At 41.6% G+C, this 20,227-nt stretch overlaps 1 protein-coding gene across 2 annotated transcripts; it reads right to left on the bottom strand.

Annotated features, from left to right (window-relative positions):
- Positions 1-91: 91 nt before the first annotated feature.
- PDHA1 (pyruvate dehydrogenase E1 subunit alpha 1) lies at positions 92-12,495 on the bottom strand. Of its 2 annotated transcripts, XM_088160251.1 has the most exons (12): positions 12,390-12,495; positions 11,100-11,114; positions 9,647-9,715; positions 8,116-8,289; positions 7,364-7,490; positions 4,903-4,994; positions 4,443-4,535; positions 3,090-3,245; positions 2,833-2,904; positions 2,124-2,191; positions 1,177-1,285; positions 92-537 (listed from the first exon to the last, which is right to left on the bottom strand). In XM_088160251.1, exons 1-12 carry the CDS (start codon positions 12,453-12,455, stop codon positions 373-375), a joined length of 1,206 nt encoding a protein of 401 aa, XP_088016377.1. In that variant the 5' UTR covers positions 12,456-12,495; the 3' UTR covers positions 92-372. The 2 variants fall into 2 exon arrangements, with proteins under 2 accessions (XP_088016377.1, XP_014731360.1); XM_014875874.2 differs by lacking the exon at positions 11,100-11,114.
- Positions 12,496-20,227: the final 7,732 nt, after the last annotated feature.

The raw sequence follows: 20,227 nt of genomic DNA, 5'->3' as shown, positions 1-20,227 counted from the left end.
CTTTGCTGCAGCAAAACCAGAGCACGTAAATAACATTTTTGATGGGGTTTCTAGGAAAGAGTTTATGAAGCAAAGCAAAGAGACCATTAGATAAAGGGTGGTAGAGTTTAATTTTTATTTTTCTTTTTACACTGTACATAACACATACAGCGATCCAAAGAAAGTCAGTAAAGCAAATACATAGCACTTTAAATAAACAACTTTCTCTCGACTTAGCTTCTTCTGAAACATTCAGCATGTTTAAGAAATTCCATACTCAGATAGATTTCCTTACACATTTCCTCTTTTGAAAGAGTTCTTAAATAAGCTTATACAGTTCCTGTAAATGCATTCACTTATTCTTAGGAATAAGTTACACCAATAAAAAGGCCTTTAGCTGAGAGACTTGTACTTTATCCACTGGTTTGGGCCACGCACTTCAAAGGGTGGCTCATTGAAGTAGATGTGGTGACCCAGTTCTTCCAGGGGAGGCTCTGGGTCAGTGGTAGCAAACTGAGCAGCTTCCTCAATTTCCTTCCTTACTGCCACATCAATTTCCTAAACCAGAAATGCATGCTTATTAGAAGACAGCTCAGAAAAAGCACCATAGTTTTGAATTTAAATGCTATGACAAAGTATCAGTCAGAATTAGTTAACAATGACTAGAAATGTAAAATTAAAAACCCTTTAAAACTCCTTCCCTACTAAATTGCATCATTTTGGGTGGTACTGATACTTACTGACAGAGGAACATAACCCCACTGAACCTCTACATTTTCTATTCTGATTATGTGAAATACTGAGTGTGTCAGTGACATTATTTTTTATCTTTTCAACATTACAACATTTGCACAGAGGATTTCCCACTCCTTTACTAGGATTCTTCACTATTGGTAACTTCCCTTTCCAAAACTCACCCCCTTCCTGGGGAGTCAAGAAAGCCTAGGTAATTTTGATTTCTATCTGTTAGCAAATGATACCCCCCAGCCTAACAGAACACTCAAAAGCAAAAGGCCTTTCCAGCAGAACACAACTTCAGTAGCTGGTCTGCAATAAAACTTCACCTACAAAAGTGATATTCAAGCCAACGTTAAAGAACTTTAAAGAAAGCCCTGCATGCTGCCAGTGATGTGCTTTCTGGAGATCATCAGTGTGTGAATGCTCAAGAACTTCCTTACATAGCAACTAAAACCATACCTTGAGTTCTTCAACACTAGCAAGGTTGTTGTTGACCATTCTGTCCTTCAGCAACGTAATGGGATCACTTTTGCTTCTCACTTCCTGAATTTCTTCTCTAGTACGATAGCTAGGAACAAGACAGGCAAAGACATGAACCCTGGAGCAGAGTGAGGTTCTGGACACAGCTCACTTTTAAAAAAAAGAGTCCAAAGAGTTGTCAGAGATGCGATGACAACACATAACATTCATCACCCAAAGGATGGCACAGCAACAGCCAGAGGCGTCTGGAGAGAGATCTGGAAATGGCAACTGAGCAGAAGTAGCTCCAGACTCAAGGGAAAGGGGAGCAAATCCAGCCTGAGACAGTTCCTGAGGGGCCATATTTCCTCCCCGCAGAGAGGGCGCAGCAGGACTGGAACATGCTTCCAAGTCACTGCAAGCTTCCAATGATGACCTGGGATACACCTCTACTTCATGCAGACACATTCAACTTTGTCAGCTGGAGCACTGCCCAAATTTCTCTAGCACCTCGATGTTTTGTATTTTTAGGATGTGTTCTACTTGTCTGGGCAGTCCAAACTATTCCTCTAATTTTACCTTACAGGATTCTAATTCTCTTAAAACCCCAGAAAAACATGATGCTTTTCAGCCAAACCTTCATTAAGACACATCGTAAGGTCACCCTGAAAGCAGAATTCATGAATATAGAGCACAGAAATTTAACTGACTTTGTGCTTGTTCTAAACCCACATCTTTTAATTCTGCACTAAAACAAGTGTGTTACATGGCCACAGATTATCAGCTGAGCATCAAGATGAGTGAGCAGGCTGCTCATGGCAATTTCGTTGTAATCTTTAAATGCATCTGACATCTGATTTAAACACTGAATTTCAGTTTAATCTCTTAGAAATTGACCATCAATAATACTTCTCAGTGAAAAGAAAAAAGGAAGAATGTGACAGTACCTTATTCCAGGGTCACTCATACTGTGGCCATGGTAACGATATGTCTGTAACTCCATCACAAGAGGACCCTTGAAATGAAAAGCAATACAGAGTGTTGCCACCACGAATGACCAACTTGTTACAGCAGCAACTACTTGCCAGTGCTGAACTGCACCAGTGATCAATTATTTTTATTCAACTGTTTTTTCTCAGTTTAGTTTACATAATATTAGCACATATAGTTTAACACAGTAAAATGAAAACCTAATTCTTTTCAAATGAAAGCACATGCTGATATTGTAAGCATTTATTTTCATGTTCTGATTGAGCAGCTTTACAATTTCCTTTTTTCCACCATTACTCAGAATATTTCAAATTACCCGTTGTTTCTCACAGAACCTTCATTACTTCAAGGATTAGAATTTTTCAAAACCAGTGTTACCATATCTGGGTGACACACACTAACATCGACTCACAAAAACTTTATTTCTCTTTCCACTTCTTGCAAATATAGAATGATTATTACCTTCCTTGATGCTTCCCCTAACTAAACATAAAGATCACAACTGCCTGACAGTCATAACAGCTTTCACTATGGTAGAAGTAGGAAAAATGACAGTATAAATAATAAATATTAAGTGTTTAGTTAATACAAATTGAGGAACTACTTATGCAGCAATAGCTTGCAAGAATTCCACCCATGGAGAAGGAATTCCAATTACAGACTTACATTTCCAGCTCTACAGTAGTCGGCTGCAAACTTTATTGCTTCTCGGACACAGAGAATATCCATGCCATCCACCTGGTAATGAGAAAAGACACATTAAGGCAAAAAATTCACAGCCTCCAAACTTCCAATTTCAGTATTTCCACAAGTGGAATACAATTCAGCTTCAAGTAAATATATGTAGAAATAAAAGAAATACCTATGTATGCATTGTGTAGTACGTGCACACACATTCCCCCTCACAAAACACCTGCACTCACTCTGAGCCCTGGAATGAAGTATCCTCTTTTGTAGTAGTCAGTGCTGGCTGCAGCTCTTTCAACTGATGTTCCCATTCCATACCGATTGTTCTCACAGACAAAAATACAAGGCAACTTCCATAAGGCAGCCATGTTGTACGTTTCAAATATTTGGCCCTGAAAGAAAATTAAGTTACGTCTCATTAGGGAGCTCAGCCTTCCAGCATTAGGCTCTATTGGAAATCCTTCAGTTGCAGAGGTCTAGAAATTTTAATACTAAAAGTGATCTGAAACCAGCCATTTGCTACAGCTCAGAAGGAATAAAAGTGAAGCTACACTATAAAAGGTAACTTTCATCTCAACCAGTAGTTTATAGAAGTTAATTTTTAAGCCTGACTCAGTATCTGAGTTAGGGTAGCACAAAACCTTCAACTTTAACTCAGGTATTTCAGTAACAGTCATAAAAAAAGATCACAATTGATTAACCTGGCAGGATGCTGCTACAGCAAAGTTAAGTTTGACTTCAGTGACTGCATCAGCCTTGTTGCTCTGAGTCAAATTTAGGGAAAACCATGAACTGAGATCTCCACCTGTGCCTTCAAAGTGTGAAAATATCAATGGTACACTCTAAATCACCAACTGCTTATGTGGCTTATTATCTCAGCTGACAACATGAAGGCTGGAATGTCAATAGTAACTGGCTCTGCCAGAATGCTCTGTCCTTTTCTCTGTCTTCAGAAACCTGATTTGCACATCTCTCCCTATCCAACAGCACTGTCATCTTCACTGCCATCCTTCAGAGCTCTCCTTACAGCACAGACACTTCAGGGTGTCACACTTAGGTGAGCGGTGCACAACTGGAAAGAGAGTGAAAAGTAACTGCAAACCCCTCTTCCCAAGATTCGTGTACCATTCAGCTAATTAACCATTAGCCTCCCTCACTCCTTGAGTATCCACACTGTTCCAGAAGAGAAGGAGCCAAAAAGCAACAAGGGCCAAGCTCAAAACAGAGGTGGGAAAGGTCAGATGTATACACGGGTCCAAAATATTATAAAAAACTGCAGGCATATGCTACATTCCTGATATATAAAGAGTACCTAGCAATTAACTTCTTAACTGTTAATCTGAATCACCCCTCTGAGGACTACACAGTTGTTGGAACACATCCCTGCTCAAACGCCTAAGACAATTCAAACAAGAGGTGGCTGTGTCCAAAATCTGCAACATGCCTGGCCACTTCCATGGAGTTTATCAACACTGTCTGGGTTGCAGGTGCACAAGGTGGGCAAAATGTGCTTTTCCACCCCTTGGAGTAAAAGCCCAGCTCACAGAGCATAGAAGGAAAATTCATTCCCCCCAGCCACTCTCCTTTACCTGATTGGCTGCACCATCCCCATACAAGGCCACGCAGATTTCATTTTTACCGAAGTATTTACAGGCCAGAGCAACCCCGGCTCCAAGAGGAACCTGCCACAGAGTACAGGACAAAACATTTTAGAACAACATTTAAAGGAGTTGAAGCCTGTGAATTTTAAGGAGACATTTAGGCTGTTAAGAGACCTGCTCAAGAAACATGCTGTTACCCACCCACTTCCCTTTGTTACAAATGTTATTGCAGCCAAAATATAAACACGAACAGTATTCTTCAATTTGAATTATTTTTGCTACAGTTGACAAACTGGTGAGCACACCAGAATAAGACATTCCAACCACAGGGCAATGGTATCTGCAATCTACAATCTCACACACCACAAAAACTGACAGGAAACATTGAGAGGCAACAGGACATGAGCCAAACTCAGCTCGTGCTTTACAACAGAAGTCATGTATATACCTGAGCACCAACAATGCCATTGCCACCGTAGAAGTTTTTGGTATACATATGCATCGATCCTCCTTTTCCCTTTGCACATCCCCCTTTTCGACCTGAAACATGAGCAAGAAGCAACTTATTCTTTGGAAAAAAAATACTATACAAATTGAAACATCTAATTCAGTTCCTAAAGGCAGTAACACTAAGACCCTGATCTGTGTGGAGTTAGGACATGATGGCTTCTCTCATACAGTTTACAGTTAAATATCTCAGAAAATAAGTAAGAAAAGGGGAGAAAACAGAAAACAATAATGAAAGCATAATTCTTGGAAATATGGATGACATTAAGAAATTTCAAAACTAACCAAAAGGTTCGGTGTCCTACTATACAAAAGCACTCTCAGATAAATATGGGGTGTTTTTCTACAGACAACAATGTCTCATGTATGTAATCTGAAAGAAGTATATTATCACTTTTGGCTTCTGCAAGAAAAGTAATAATAATGTTCCAAATTAGTTGCAATAATTTTGACTTGTCTTCCCTTTGACAATAACCACACGTAAAAATTACCAACAGGACACCAAAAAAACCAGAACAACTACCAACTCCCCATTCCATACCAATATAGACATTAGCCACCCAGCCCAACTTTATTCAAGGTGTAGTTTGAAGATAACCAGTGACCCATGAAGCATTACAACAATCCCTATTTAAATGAGCCCATCTAAGAACACAGAATGTCTCATCAGTCCATTCCATTTCCTACTCTTATCTGTCTCGTTATTATTCATAGAAGATTATATTTTATTTCTAAAAAGCACAGCTTGTCTAGTTGGTTTTTTTTACATTAGCCTTGCTGTTTATTTTAGAAGTGAGTCTCTTTCTGAAATTTGTACTTCTCTTTCTTACTTTACAGCGAATCTTTTTTTATTATTGATATTTCGCATATCTTTCCTGTGTTTATGAATTGGTTTAGTGGGAGGCATTACAGATTCTACCTAGAATCTGTAACAGCTAGAATCTAGAATCTGCCTATCCATAAGTAGGACCAAAGAAAAAAGTCTAAATTTAAGAAAAATAGTTTTATGAATAAGTGCAATTAACTTCAGTAAGCTCCCTCCACTTTTTGTACAGTCCCTTCTTGTATTTTAGAGTGTATTTAAGAACTCCTGATTACTTGTTACTTAACTCTTGATTACAATGTTACTTTTTGCTACATTTTCTACTTAGAACACAAAGTCATTTCTCATGTAATTGTCAATTCTCCTGAAAAGTCCTTTCCTATAGCTTCCTATAGGAATGTTTTCCTATGTTTCCTATATGCTCTTATCTACTAGTTTTATTTTGGGTGACTCTGCTTTCTTCTTCTTCAAAGATTTTTTAATTCTGTCGTTTCCTGGTCATCATAAATCATGCTGTCTTTCATAGTCAAGATCTTTCTTTTCAAGAATGGGCTCTAGCAGCAGTTCTCTCTATAAACTTTCCCCAAGTGTCATTTTCTGGAATAACAGTCTCTTTACCACAGTCACTCCTTCCCAATTAAAAGAGTCCAAATAAAGTCAAGCATAATGTTACAGAAAATTATGTGTGTCATGAAATGAAAAAAAAAATCCCACCATATTTGTAGTTTCAGGGCCCATAGTTGGCATCAGTCATGACAATCTCTCCATTTACTTTCTGACTTACCAATATCTAGTGACACTTGGCAAATCAGTCACCACTGGATGCTGGGCTTTTGTGCACACTACAGATATGCATTCTTAGCACATACAATTCTTAATTTACAAAATCACACGCTTGTCTAACCCCCAAACAGGCTTCCCTATATTAACATTTCAAGCATGCAGATTCTCAGATCAAGTCTTTATTATACGGGTGATTAAAAAGGCCTTCAAGCTCCTTGCTCAGTTTTCACTTCTGGCATCTGTTCACAGATCTCATAAGAGTTCATCAGGCTGATCGTCTCTTCCCTGCTCCATCCTCAACCCTACTGTGGACACCTCTCCTTCTGCAAAATCTCTGTCTCGATTATAATTTAATAGTCTTGTTACAGTCATATTTTCCCAAACCATTCAGTTTATCATTATAAGCAACATTTACCTGTCTTCTTAAAACTTCATCAGCATAATTCTGAAAATCCAGGTCTGTCTCCTAGAGAGGATAATGCCCTGTCCCACTGAGAGCAAATGCCTACCATCAGCAAGTTCAAAACTGCTGCAGCCCAGTGAATACAGCATATGGTATCAAGAAAAATCTTACAAATTTGTTCTTTAGAAGTACCACACTTATATATTCCTTATTTGTTAACTTTCACAGTAGAAGTCACTGATTCATAAAACTGAAACAAATGATCCATTCTGCCGTGTCACTAAATTGCTCCTGAAGGCCCAGTGTACTTTGTGCATCAGCATTACATTGAATTTGAGAAAAAAACTGACACAAGCACAGCAGCAAGTGATCCTTATTCCGCTGAGCACAAACCTGTAAGTTCCGCGAGAATCTCCCGGACAGGCACTCCTCGGGTGAAGGTGAAGCCGTGGGCTCTGTACGCTGTTATCACATGGTCTGTGGGCTTTATGGCAGCCTCAATCCCCACACAGCAAGCCTCCTGTTACACAGGAGTTTAGCAATGTAGTAAAGCAAGTTTAGCTATGAAGAAAAACACACAGCTCCCACAGTCAGCACTGTGGCACACTGCTGATCCCACACACATCAAATACTGGCAGGTCACATGAAGAGCAGAGATACAGGAGACTGACTTAAATCGCAAGGGCTGGTGACAAGCCTGGAGCTACAACAGCCTTGGGCTCTAAATTCCAACCTGACTGACTAGCAAAGGCACATGGGAGAGGAACAAGAATCTTCAAAAATCTGAAGAATCCCCCCCCCCCAGCCAGTGAAGTATCTCAACAATCATAATTCAAAAATAGACAGCAAAGTTTCAGTAAGTTCATGCTTTAAGTTTCTTCTCCTGGCTGTTGCTTTTTAGTAGGCATGTGATCCATGAGATACAGAAACAAAAGCCATCAATGAAACTTGAAGGGGAAAATGCAGGCCTTCACATTCAGCTGCACTGGGCCCTTCCCCATCTTTGTGTCTCTCCTCCCTCCTCTCTGTCCCTCTCCTTCTCTCAAAATGTCCACAGATACTCAGCTCTCCATTCTCCACTTTATTAAAATCCCTACATTAAATAAGGTAAGACAATATAAAATCTCCTGGTCAAAGGTTCTTACCTGACCATCATATAAGTGGCAGAAGCCACGAATAATCTTCTGCTTGTAGAGCTGGTCAGACTTGAGCTCCATGCGCCGGATGGTCTGCATGGTCTTGTAGTAGTGGAGCCCCTCCTCCCGAGTCATCACTGCCGTGGTGCCGGGCCCCTTCTCCAGCCGATGGAGGTCACACGGCTGCAAGGTTAAACAAGTCATTATTTCCTGAAAATCATTCATCCTATATATTACTTCATTTTTTTATGATCTGCCATTTTTAAATTCAGAGCGTAATTCCTTTTTAAAAAAAGAAAGCCAGCAAAACCTAAACTCATAGGTCAGGACAACTGTGCACTGTTTCAAATTTTAGGGAAATAAAACCTTTAATTTTAATAAAGAGAGATTTCTACTCACAAAATAAAGCCTCGTTATTCCTACAAGCAGAATGTGAACTAAAGTCCTCCAGAAATATGGTAAAAAGCAGACTTTCGTGGTTGTTGCACACCAAATATTTGGTAAAAGCTACAGGGGCTTAGTGAAAAGGTAAGAAAGATGAAGTTTCCTCTGTTAAACAGTTTGTAGGATCTGGCCCTAAGACTGGCCCTCACCTCTGCTACCTCTGTTATAAATAAACAGTAAGTTCAGTGGAAGAGACTAATCAAATTACTCTGTCAGTGCAGATTAAATGGCTAAAATACTTCTATATATAGGTTAAAGACAGTTTACATCAAAGCGAAAGTCACTCCAGAGCAAATCCACTGACACCTAAATAAATTGGATTTAACACCTGGGCACACTACTCAAGACAACTCTGCTTCAAATTCACAGAACAACAGAAACTCTGGTGTCTTGTCTTCAACACAGGACCAAACACTAAACCTTGTATCTATTCAAAAAAGACTTTTCATATAAACATATATTCCTTCCCTTCCACCTGAAACAATTTTCATACTTCACAGGCACACCCAAACAGAAAGAGGGTGGAAAACAGCCCAAATTATTTCTTTCAGATTTTCTTTCATCAGTTCCTGAATGAAACACCAGCACAAAAGCTACTGCCAATAGAAACATCACTTTTTCCTAAGACCCAGCCACACTGGAAAGCTGACAGATTATAGCACACATTTTCTGAGCAGCACCAACTCAAACACTGAAAGGATGCCATACTTTTTCCTCAAAAACCCACACAGACCTCAAACATCTGCATGTTTGGGATAGGTTGCAAACACCTAATTGTTTGAAAAGCATTAAGGAAACAATAGAACAGAATAGAAAAGGTTCTTTAGCTGCTTTCTGACTCTGTTCTCACAGCTGCATTGCAATATCAGAGCTGCAAAAAATCACAACCTCACATTCTTAAGAAACAAGTAACATTACCACACACTGCCAACACAGTACTTCAGCTGCACTTAGTAATCAGGTCAGATAGTGAGGGGTTTGTTCTGGAAATTCAAACAGGATTTTCTAACTAAAAGAGATATGGGGACCAGTCCATCAGGTTAAGATCTGTAACAAATGCTTACAAATAATACCAGTATTTAGTGTTCTTCTTTACCTTAATCTCAAATGTAGCTTCACTTGCAAAGTCTCCATAGTTACGTGATGCTACCATCACTCGAGAGGCCTTAAAAAAAGACAAAACCAAAGCATGAGCAATGTTTAAATGTAATTATCAAGTAAAAGTATGTGACTTTTCAGGTAATTTCTAAGAGTACTCCCAAACTGAAAAAACTTATAAATTAGATTCACCAGTGGCATACCCCATAAGACTAGGGAACTTTTATTCTGTATGCTAAACTCCTTTAAAACCCAGTATTTAAAATTAAGATTAGAAGAAAATAATTCAAACTGTTAATACCCTTGATTATCTAAAATAAACCCAGTAAGTTTCAGAACTTTTGACACTGAAGAGCCTCAAAACCACAAAAATAATTGTTTATCCCTTCACATGCCAGGCTGAAAATATGAGGAGAGACAGCCAATGCAGACTGTTTGATTGCTGACTCTCTGTGCTGACTGGAATTTTGCCTTGATAGAAGAAAAAAAAAAACCAACCAAAAAACAACCAAACAAAACGAATCCAGCAGATATCTGAAATAGAAACTACTCTCAGTTTTCCTTTCCAATAGGAAGACAAATTGAGAGGATTCAAAGCCATAACAATGGACAGAGAGAGAGCATAATTTCAGTAACAGCATGGCCACTACTTAGAAATGATGTGGAAGCACAGAAAGTACCTGAGGATACAAGAAACACATAACAGCAAGGGTGGCATGGCAGGGGATAGGAAGGATGTTTAAAAATACATTACTGGTCCCTCTTAAAAATGAACACAGGCTATTGACTAATGAATGGAGGTGATTTTAGACGACTTTATCAAGTTTCACTGCAGCATCAGACAGGATGGGCCCGTGTCCATGCATGCTCTGTGGCCACAGTGTAAGGAACATCTTTCGTGGCAAGACTGTACTGCCAATTAACTTACACAAAAACTTCAGCAGCTCCTTCAGCCAGGGAATTCACATACATTTAGCTGAACGTACATTCCACAAAAATTTTGAGAATGTTCAGGTCACCATCTCCAAAAAAGGCCTGACTGACACATGTGAACCTTGGGAGAAAATTCTCAACCCATCCTGGTTACCCTCCTCTGTTGCATATTGATTGGATTTTATCAGTAACACTGCCCCCATTCACCCTGCCCTGTTATCAGATTAAATATTTAGAGGTTTTAATTTAAACCAAGTTTCTACACTATTTACCACAATGCATCAGTATTATCAGTGAAGAAAAGCCATTTTACTTCTAGAGGTGGAAGTAAATCTACAGTTTGGATTTGCAGTATCATGGCACGGCCAGGGTTGAGAGGGATCTCTTTAGGCCACCTGGTTAAACTCTCTGCCCTGAACAGGACATAAAAGCACACTGAGGAGTCTGAACAAAATCCCTGATACATGGGCAGTACACCTATCAAAAGCAAACCTCGACAAGACTGATTGAGGTCTTACCTCACTAACGGCTCCCTAGGTTAGCAGCGTTTGGTAGGGAAAAAAAAAAGGAAGAAGAGTAAGTAGCTGTACCAAATAATGAGGGGAGGAGAAATCAGCAAATTATTATCAAACTAGAACAGAACACTCTGCAAGTGGTTGTTTCCATACACGGAAATCCATCTGTACACTCTGGGAAAACACTCAAAGCACATACGAGATACTGCTTTATGGATTAAATCTACCTCTATTTATTTGGTAATTTATGCCTTCACTACAGAGGCATAGGAACAATTCAAGACAAATATTTACATATTTGCTAAACAGTAGGATCCCAAAATCTTGATTAAAATATCTGAACCAGATCTACTTTGGCATTCCAGGAAAACACAGTATCTCCAGCATAGGCCAAGTACTTGTGGTAAGGGACTAATTTGAGGCACCCATATTTGCAAAATTTAATCTAGAGGTTTTATTTGTGAATTAGGAAATACTCCCAGATATACAGCCCCAAGACAGATTGAAAGAGCTTCCATTAAATGTTCTCCTCTGTGTTATTCTGATGGATCCAGTCATTCACAAGCAGTGAATGCCTGGGTGAGAGAGCTGCCTCAGAACGGGGGGTACAGCAACACATCAGCTCTCCATGGCAAAAAGGCAGCGGATTGCCAGTTACCAAAAAGCACCTTTTAACTCTGGTCTTGCCAATAAGTTTTTTTCAGCAGGGTTAAATTTTCCTCATGGCCACAGTCGTTACAGTGGAATAAGCAGAATGAAGTGGTAAAAGTATGCTTTTTCACACAAGAGAGATAAAATACAACAAATGACTCATACTAAAAACAAAAAACAATACAAACTTTGAAAGAAAATTCACGCAGATATTGAAAGGGGCTGTTGGCTGAGCAAAGAGAGGTCAAGCAGTTCAGTCAGACGCTGAACTGCAATCGGGCCGAGCAGATCCCCCTGAGAGCCCTGACCTGTGCGGTTCAAGCGTACATAAACAACATCGGCCAAAGCCCTGCGCCATTATCAGTTTAAAAAAGCTCCCGCACCCGGCGACCATTTTACTGTCACTCGGGATCATCACGCAGAGTGGGGGAAAACCAAGCTATTTCTTTTTTTCTTTAATTTTGCTTCAGTTTTCCTCTTTTCAGCCTCCGGAACCAAACCCCCCGGCAGCTCCCGCCGTCTCTCCCGGGCTGTTCCCGGAGCTCCGCCCGTGCCCCGCGCGCCCCTCCCACACCGCACACGGCGGGGCGCGCACCAACCCCGGCCGGGCCGGCACCGGCCGCACTCAGCCGCCGCACTCACCGTCCTGCCGGCCGCCGCCGGGCCCTGCAGCACCCGGGAGAGCGCGGCCAGCAGCATCTTGCGCATGGAGCGGGAAGGGTCAGCAGCGCCTGGCGTGGAGCCCCGTCCTCGGCTCTCCTTCAGCTGCCGCCGCCTCGGCCGCAACCGCCGCCTGCCCTGCGTCCCCCCGCCCTGCGCATGCGCGGGCCTGCGCTGCTGCGGCGGCCCGGGCAACGCCCCCTGCCGGGCGCCAGAACCAGAATGTCATTAAAGGTCATTAAAGGTCACGAAATGTGGGGAAGATCGGATTTCCTGCAAAACCTCGGAGCGCGGCGAGCACTGAACCTCGGGGCTCCTGCCAGCTTGTGCAGCCTAGACATTAGGAACAATTTTGGAACATTCGGAGGAATTTCTTCTCAAGAAGCGTGATTAGGCACTGAAATGGGCTGTCCCGGGGGCTGGTGGGGTCACGTCCCTGGAGGCGTTTGAGGACAGACTGGACGTGGCGCTCAGTGGCGTGGTCCAGTGGCGTGGTGGTGTCAGGTCATGGGTTGGGCTCGATAATATCAGAGGTCTTTTCCAGCCTCATTGATTCTGTGACTCAGGTTTGAGTGTGTGACAATTGATAAAAGATTCGTGTTAATCACAAAAACATTAGGGTTTGTATAAACCAGAACACTAAGCTCTAAAGTGAAGCATGGACACTAGATAAAGGAAATTATATGATTAAATAATTCTGTTTAAAATCACCTTGTTATGTTATATTATGTTGTATTATGTTACATTATAATATGTTTTTCAAGTAAGTTGTATCGGCTACCAGCTTGCAAAATTGGACTTTCCAAAAAGCCCTTCCTGCCTTTGCCTAATCAATACTGCCTATCCCAAAAACCAGACTCCCAGAACTTCTCTGGTGGTTATCTACAAAGACCAGACCTCCAGATCTTCCCTGGTGGTCATCTACAAGGACCGGATGGCAATCTGTGACTGATTATCACCCGAAGGCTTTGTGAATTTGTGAATAACTAGAACCCACAGTATAAGAAGAGGCTGCAAACCAAGGTTCGGTGGAGCGTGGAGTGGGCGGTGACCCCTCACTTTCCCCAGCGCGCTGCTTGCTCTTTCTATATCAAATAAAGCAATCTAAATTTTGCTGAATATCGAGACCTTTGTCTCTCATTTATAACAAGTGTTTACTGTGGCGCTACGCGAGAGCTGCTCCGTGTGAGCGCATTCCCTGGTTTTTAAATGCATGAAGTGTTGAAATGGTTTCCTTTTAGCGTCACAGGCTTGAGAAATGCACATCAAAGTTAAGATTTAAGTTAATGTTGCGGAGTCGTCCCGCCCTATCGCACCCCCTGATCTCCCCAGCCAAGCTCCCGTGCCCCACTCCAGGGCAGCCGAGGGTGGACCCGGGTTCTGTGCAGTGCCCGATCCCGGTGAGCCGCCCGTGCTGCTGTCCTGGCTCCTCTGCTGGCCCTGCGCTGCTCCCCTGGGCTGTGCTGGCACCAGCATAACCCTGCTGGTCATGGAGGGACACGGACGAGACACAGCTGATGGGCTGGGCACTTCTCCCCTGTTCCTCGCCAAAAAAAAAAAAAGAAAGTAAATCCTGTTCACCTGTTGGCATCACAGGTATTGGTGTATGCTGAGTCCTGCGGGTTGCACAAAGCTCAAGTGCAGCACAAGTAAGTAATGTTTAAAGCATAATTTCCAGTGAAAATATGCCTCTCAAACTACACTGCCATCAGAGAGGACTGAAAGTGCCATCTGTCTCCAAAATACAACCTCATCTGGATCTCCACTGTACTGTTCACCTCCTTCCTTGGCTTCCCCCCTGTTCCATTAATAAGGACACTTGTGGCTAATGTGATTTCTTCCTCATCTTGTCTGTAACACAGAGTAGGAAGAGAGGTAGCCATCCCTCATCCCATAAAGATGTTGAGAAGAAGCCTAACTTTCCGTGTATTTGGTTAGTTCTTGCTGAGAAAAACAAACCCAGGCTTGGTATTAGCTTGCTGGAGGACTGAAAATTAACCAAACTTTCTTCAAGTGATGGTGCTCAGCAGTGCTCAGCATCCTACTTCTGTGTTGCTGCAGGTTCCATGACATATGCTTTGCCTTTAGATAGGCTGGGATGTATAAAAGAAGCAAAATAATGCTACTGCTTTTCACATCTGAGAAAAGAGTCTGAAAATACTATCACTTGTGCAATCATGAAATCCATCCGGGAGTAACCGGATAGTGCTGTTTCCAGTGTCCCAAGGGATAAAGCGGTTCTTGCTCAAATGCTGGTAAAGGCAAGTCTCTACAGGAGTCTCTTGTGGAATCTTTCTTGGCATGTAACTTGTTGGAAATTTGAATTTTTCAAGTCAGTTCTACTAAGCCGATTTAGGCTTCATTCGTGAGGCAACAACAGCAGCAACAGCAGCTGACCTCCAGGAAAATAAAGGGCAAAGTGAAAATATTGATCAGTTGTCTCAAAAGGCTTTTATCCTAGGGTGTCTGTAGTCTGTAGTACTTCACTGCTTGGAAAGCCAGTACTTGGCAGTTTCCAGCAGACTTGCTGGAGATGTTGTTCTGCAGGCAGGGAGTGGCTCTGCAGCTAAAGAAAACATTATCCTGAGGGACTGTGTGTGATTTTCCCCAGAGCTTCCAAGGTGCTGCGACACCCCCAGAGGTCCAGGACACTTCTGAATAGTGTAGCCATGTGTTTGGAAGCTTACAACCTGCATTTTTATCAGTCGGTCTGCACCTTCCTGGAGAGATTACTGATGGATTAATGCACATCGATGGTGTTCATGCACACACCTGTGAGGCTCATGAAGCACACATAGGACTGTCCTGCCCAACTCAGGTTTATAGCAGAGCCAAGTGGCACCTGGGCTGGGATGACTGGCTCATGGAAGGATGCTGAGGCTGCCAGAATTTCCTGCAGTGCATGGCAAAATAAGGATTCACCTTCTGCTTTTAATAGTTTTCACATTCTCCAAATGAGGTTCATCTGAAGAATAAAGTGTACTGGCCTCTGTATGTAAGACAGGAACCTTCTGGTAAACTCACATGCCAACTTAACCAAGCAACACTATGAAATAAAGGTTTCAAGAGATCACTGAGCAATTTTTAACTGGACAATTTCTCCTGCTCAAAGGGAAATACTACTACTACTACTAAGTATTAGTAGTAATAGTATTACAAAAGAATGCAGTCAAGATAGTTTCAAGTTTAATGTCGTTACCTGTTCCTTCTCCTAATGAAAGACAAAAAAGCAGAGCAATTTTTATAGTTACACAATTATAGACAGATGTTATCAACACTTCTAATAGTCACTGGAAATATTTATTTATATAGGAAATGATCAATTTTTACCTTCCCTGGAAATACAGTAAAGCACTGATTTATATCACCTCTGCCAATTTTTTTACTTTTTATGATATTTAATTAATATTAATTTTTTTTATTAAAAGCTCTTAAAACATTCTGAAATTATTAAGTTGTCCTACAGAAAACTAATGCAGAAAGCTAATTCATGAATGAGGTAAACAATGAAGAGAAAAACATAATAAAATCATAAGCAGAGAACGACACTAGAAAATAATTTAACGAAAGATGATTGTGTAAGATTTCATAATGGAGTACCTTGCCATGTGTGACTTTAGTATTACATCAAGGGTGTGTTGTGTGGCTGTTGGCCAAAACTCGTTGTGTTCTATTGTTCTGGGTGTGATCCTAAAATGTTATTTTTCGGATTGCAGCTGCTGTTACAAATGCCTGCTGTTGGGTTGGGAGCAGAGGGGAGCATCCAGGACTCCCCCAGCTCACTGTCTGCATCCAGGTGAAAGCAATCCCCACCTCATTCCAGGAGCCAGAAGTTTGCTGCGTGATTTTTCTTCCTCCTGTGCCACCATGGCTCTAACTCAGCAGGCAGCCAGGGTGGCTGCCAAGGAACAGCTTGTGGCCACATTGCTTCAGCCTCATTTCCTCCGTGGGAGGATCCGTGCCGTGACACGCTTCCCCAGGTCTCCCGGGTGGCACCATATGGTGTCCCTATAAATTGTTCATTTAATTCAAATGCTTGAAGTAATCTGAGGCCATGTAGCAGCCCTTCAGGCAGTACGGGGGGACTCTGCTGCGTGCTCGGCAGTGTGAGAATCTCTGTGGTGGATGGTGAGCTGACTCTGTTCATTTTGGAGGGCAGGCTGGGGAGGATGGTGGCACAGTCTTCTCTGTGCTGGTCTCACAGCAGTCTCCAGGTCCTTGACTTCTTCCTGGTGGGAAGCAGTCAATTAACTCTGAGTGACAGCACACAAGTGGATGAACATATTCAGATGTGAATGACAAGGGACCAGATCTGGGACTGGGCTGAATAATTAAGTTATCAAACAGAACAGATGTAGTCTTGGTTCCTTTTCCGTATTTAAAACCTAAATCACCAGCTTCACTCCAGATGCATCCTCACATTCTAAATATAAATAAATCCACTATACTCTGTTTTAAACTGCTCAGCAGGAACAATATTTTCTTTCATTATTCTTTTGTTTTGTGTTTCCATTTGTTTATCTTCTCCCATTTTTCTTCCTGTCCTCCCCACTCTCATTCAATTTTCTTATCCAAACATTTCTTTTATCAATATTCCTCTCTCCTTTTCTCAAGTTCACGTTGCTTCTCTGCACTTCTCACTGAAAATGTCTATTTTGATCTATGTCTCCCATCCCTTCTGACTAATCCCATTCAGTCCTACATGTTCTAGTATTTCCAGCTTTAGACAGCAACACAGATGGGGGAATTAGAACACTTAATTGTGCTATCAAAATCCTTCAGATGATTTGTTTCCTTTGGAGTTATTGGAGTTTGGAAGAGAGGCAGTTTTCTAGGATCTTCCAGATGTTTTGCTTCTAGTAAGGATAGAAAAATAGATGACGAAAGTGTAATTTCTGTTCTTCATTCTGATTGCTTTTCTGCATTATTTTTTGGGAAACACCAAAGTTTTGAAGGAGAAGGATGATAATGAAGGTATAATGTCATTTTTTCATGCTTGAATTTTTTTATCCTTTTATGCCTCTGTGCTTCTCTTTATGTTAAGTTTATTGGGTTTTTAGTCCCAAGAACAATTAATATTACAACATACAGAGAAGCACTGCAGTAGAAAAGGTTCTACCCATTTACATACTAAAATCCATGGGAAAAGAGATGTTACTTTACTTTTCTGTGTAAGCCCAGCTACTGCAGAGGTGTTTGAATGTAACATTGATCAGCTTGAAAACCGTGAGTAAATGAAACCAGACATATTTTCTGTTGTTGCTGGATCTCACTGCAAAGTTATGTTCAAGGCTCAGTTCAGTCCTTCTGCATTTCGATATTTTCATGTGTGCCTTTCAGGTATATACAAATGTATATTCAAAAAGATATTGGGCTTTGTGTCTAGAAGGGTCAGGCAAATGCTTTAAACATACATTTGTGAAACCCGAGTTCATGGAAAGCATTGTAAAGAAACCAACTATTTCTACTTAATGTTTTTTACACAGGCATCCCTCTTCTGTGTTGTATTTCCCAGCACTTTAGAGACAATATTTCTGTTGATAAAGCTCTATGTAACACCTTCATTTTTCACAGTGCCAGAATATTTTTGAGCAACACACCCTTGTGAGCCACTTCAGTGCAAATTCTTTCCTGCAGGATTTTTGCCAGCTCCATTGCTTACTGCCTGCTTTTTCTTTGCTGGGTTCTGCTCTCTCCTACTATCTGTAAATCACTGATTTACACCCTGTCTTTCAGACCACTCTTCCAGTTTTACAAATAACTGAGTTCTGATCCTCTGCCCCTCTCAGGTTTGTGTCTCTCCCGAACTAAATGGAAGATTCTGTGCTTCCTTGTGTCCTAATAACACAATTGAATAGAACAGGCACAGTTTGTCAGACCTGTGTTACCAGCACAATCACAGATTACTATTCCTTGTGGTCTTTTTGGCGTTTTGGAGGGCGGAAAGGAGAGCTGTGTAGCAGAAGTGCCGTGGGGCGGCGGTGCAGCCCAGGGATGGAAGCGCATCCGCACTTTTCTCTGCGCTTCCCCCTGCGGTCAGTAGCGAACCATTCCAGCAGTGAGGCACTGGAGCTTGCCTTGGGAAATTCCTGTTAGGATAACATTAAGGGAACAAACTGAAAATAAAGTGGTTACACTAGAATGCGTGTGACCGCTTGGTATTGCTTCCCCGGTTGTGTCCGTGGTGTTTATTTCCCTTCCCTGAGCACAAGGAAGGGGATGTCCCAGTACCTGATCTGTTATTGCCCCCAGTACCCTTGCGCCCTCAGGGGAAGGAATGCCAAGTTTAGTTTTGTCCTTTAATCATTTCGGTGTTTATCTGGTTTGAATGAAGCTCATACATCTGAGTGGATTCAAATCTATTCCACCCTCCTGCCCACACCAGATAAACACAGCAGAGCTGGTTGCAAAGTTTTTTTAACCTGTACAAAATCCAAGCCAGTGCTATGGTGTACAGAAAGGGTCATGTACACAAAACCCCCACCCTGAGGGATGTGTCATGACCATTCTATATCAAATTCTTACAATACAAAGCTGTTTTGCACTAAGCCACATTGATCCTGACAGCCCTTAGCGGATTGTGATTCATCCCTTCCTTCCTCTAGTTTGGGATGATATGATGCCACTTGCTTTAGCATGTGTGCATCTGGATCCATGCATGTGCAGAAGCCCTGCAAATAATTATAGGAGAGAACACTTATGAAAGCAGATCAATCAAATTACAGAATTGAGGACATTCTTTAATTTGATTTCCTGAGCTTTGTCCTATTACACAATTAAGGCTGCTCTAAATGCATGCAAACAGAATGGGGAATAGAATTTAAAAAAAAACAAAAAAAATGAAAAAGCTTCAGAGACGTGAAGAGTAGTCCCCTCAGCCTGACAACCTTCCATCCAGGTTTTTTCTTTTCTAGAGGAAGGTTTAAAATATTTAAAAGTAAAGATTTGTTAAGGAAACATGACTACTTTTCACCAGGCTCTTCCATGCAATTTTGTCCTAAAAAACTCAGAATATTTTAACTATATTATTGCTTTACATTCAGATATTAGATTTTTCTTGTTTTGATGTCAGCCAGGCAAGTCTTGAAGAAGATGTCAAAGGTAGCACTGGCCCAAAACTTCTCAGCAGTTTTGGGGAGGCTGAGCTGGCTAAGCAAAATTGGGGGCTGTGTCCTGGGCTCGGATGGAGTGGGGAGAGCTATAACACTGTGAGGAGAGCTGTGTGGAGCTGAGTTTGTGGCTCTTCAGGCCACAAGAGGTGGAGATGAGGAGCACAAACACCATGACTGCCTGAGCAGTGCTGCAGCCCCAAGGACCCCTCTGGCAGCAGCAGCAGCAACCAGCAGGACTTTCCAGGGACCTTTCCAGGCAAAGTAAGCAGTAGGGCCATCATCGTTTTGTTGTCTCTGTCTGTTACCTGTCCTAGGCAAATCCCAGCTTTTCCCAGGGTTCCAGCTGACCCTTCATAGAGATGATTTTTATTCCAGCTGTCTATCTCCTTGATGTGTTTATTTTGCCTGCAAAACCTAGGAGTCTTTGCCTGGAGGGCCACGGTGTGCTGTAAACATAGACTTGATCATAAAAATATTTGCAGAAGAGTAATTCACTGTAAAGCCACAGGAGAAAGAGGGGAATGTCTCTCCAGAAAGCAGCTGGTGGAGGCTAAGGAGGGTTGCCTGTGTATTTACCATCTTGATGAGAACAAGATTTAACATACTGGTTTTCAGATCACCGGTCTTCTCCAGACTCAATCAAAATCAATGAGAAGCTTCCTATTGTTTATGTATGTTTACAGTCAACTCCACTGTGTATTAGCTTTG

Source organism: Sturnus vulgaris, chromosome 2 (assembly GCF_052056855.1).
Source record: "Sturnus vulgaris isolate bStuVul1 chromosome 2, bStuVul1.hap1, whole genome shotgun sequence".
NCBI classification, from domain to species: domain Eukaryota; kingdom Metazoa; phylum Chordata; class Aves; order Passeriformes; family Sturnidae; genus Sturnus; species Sturnus vulgaris.
Note: the sequence above shows the minus strand (reverse complement) of the source record. Positions and strands in the feature narration are given on the sequence as shown.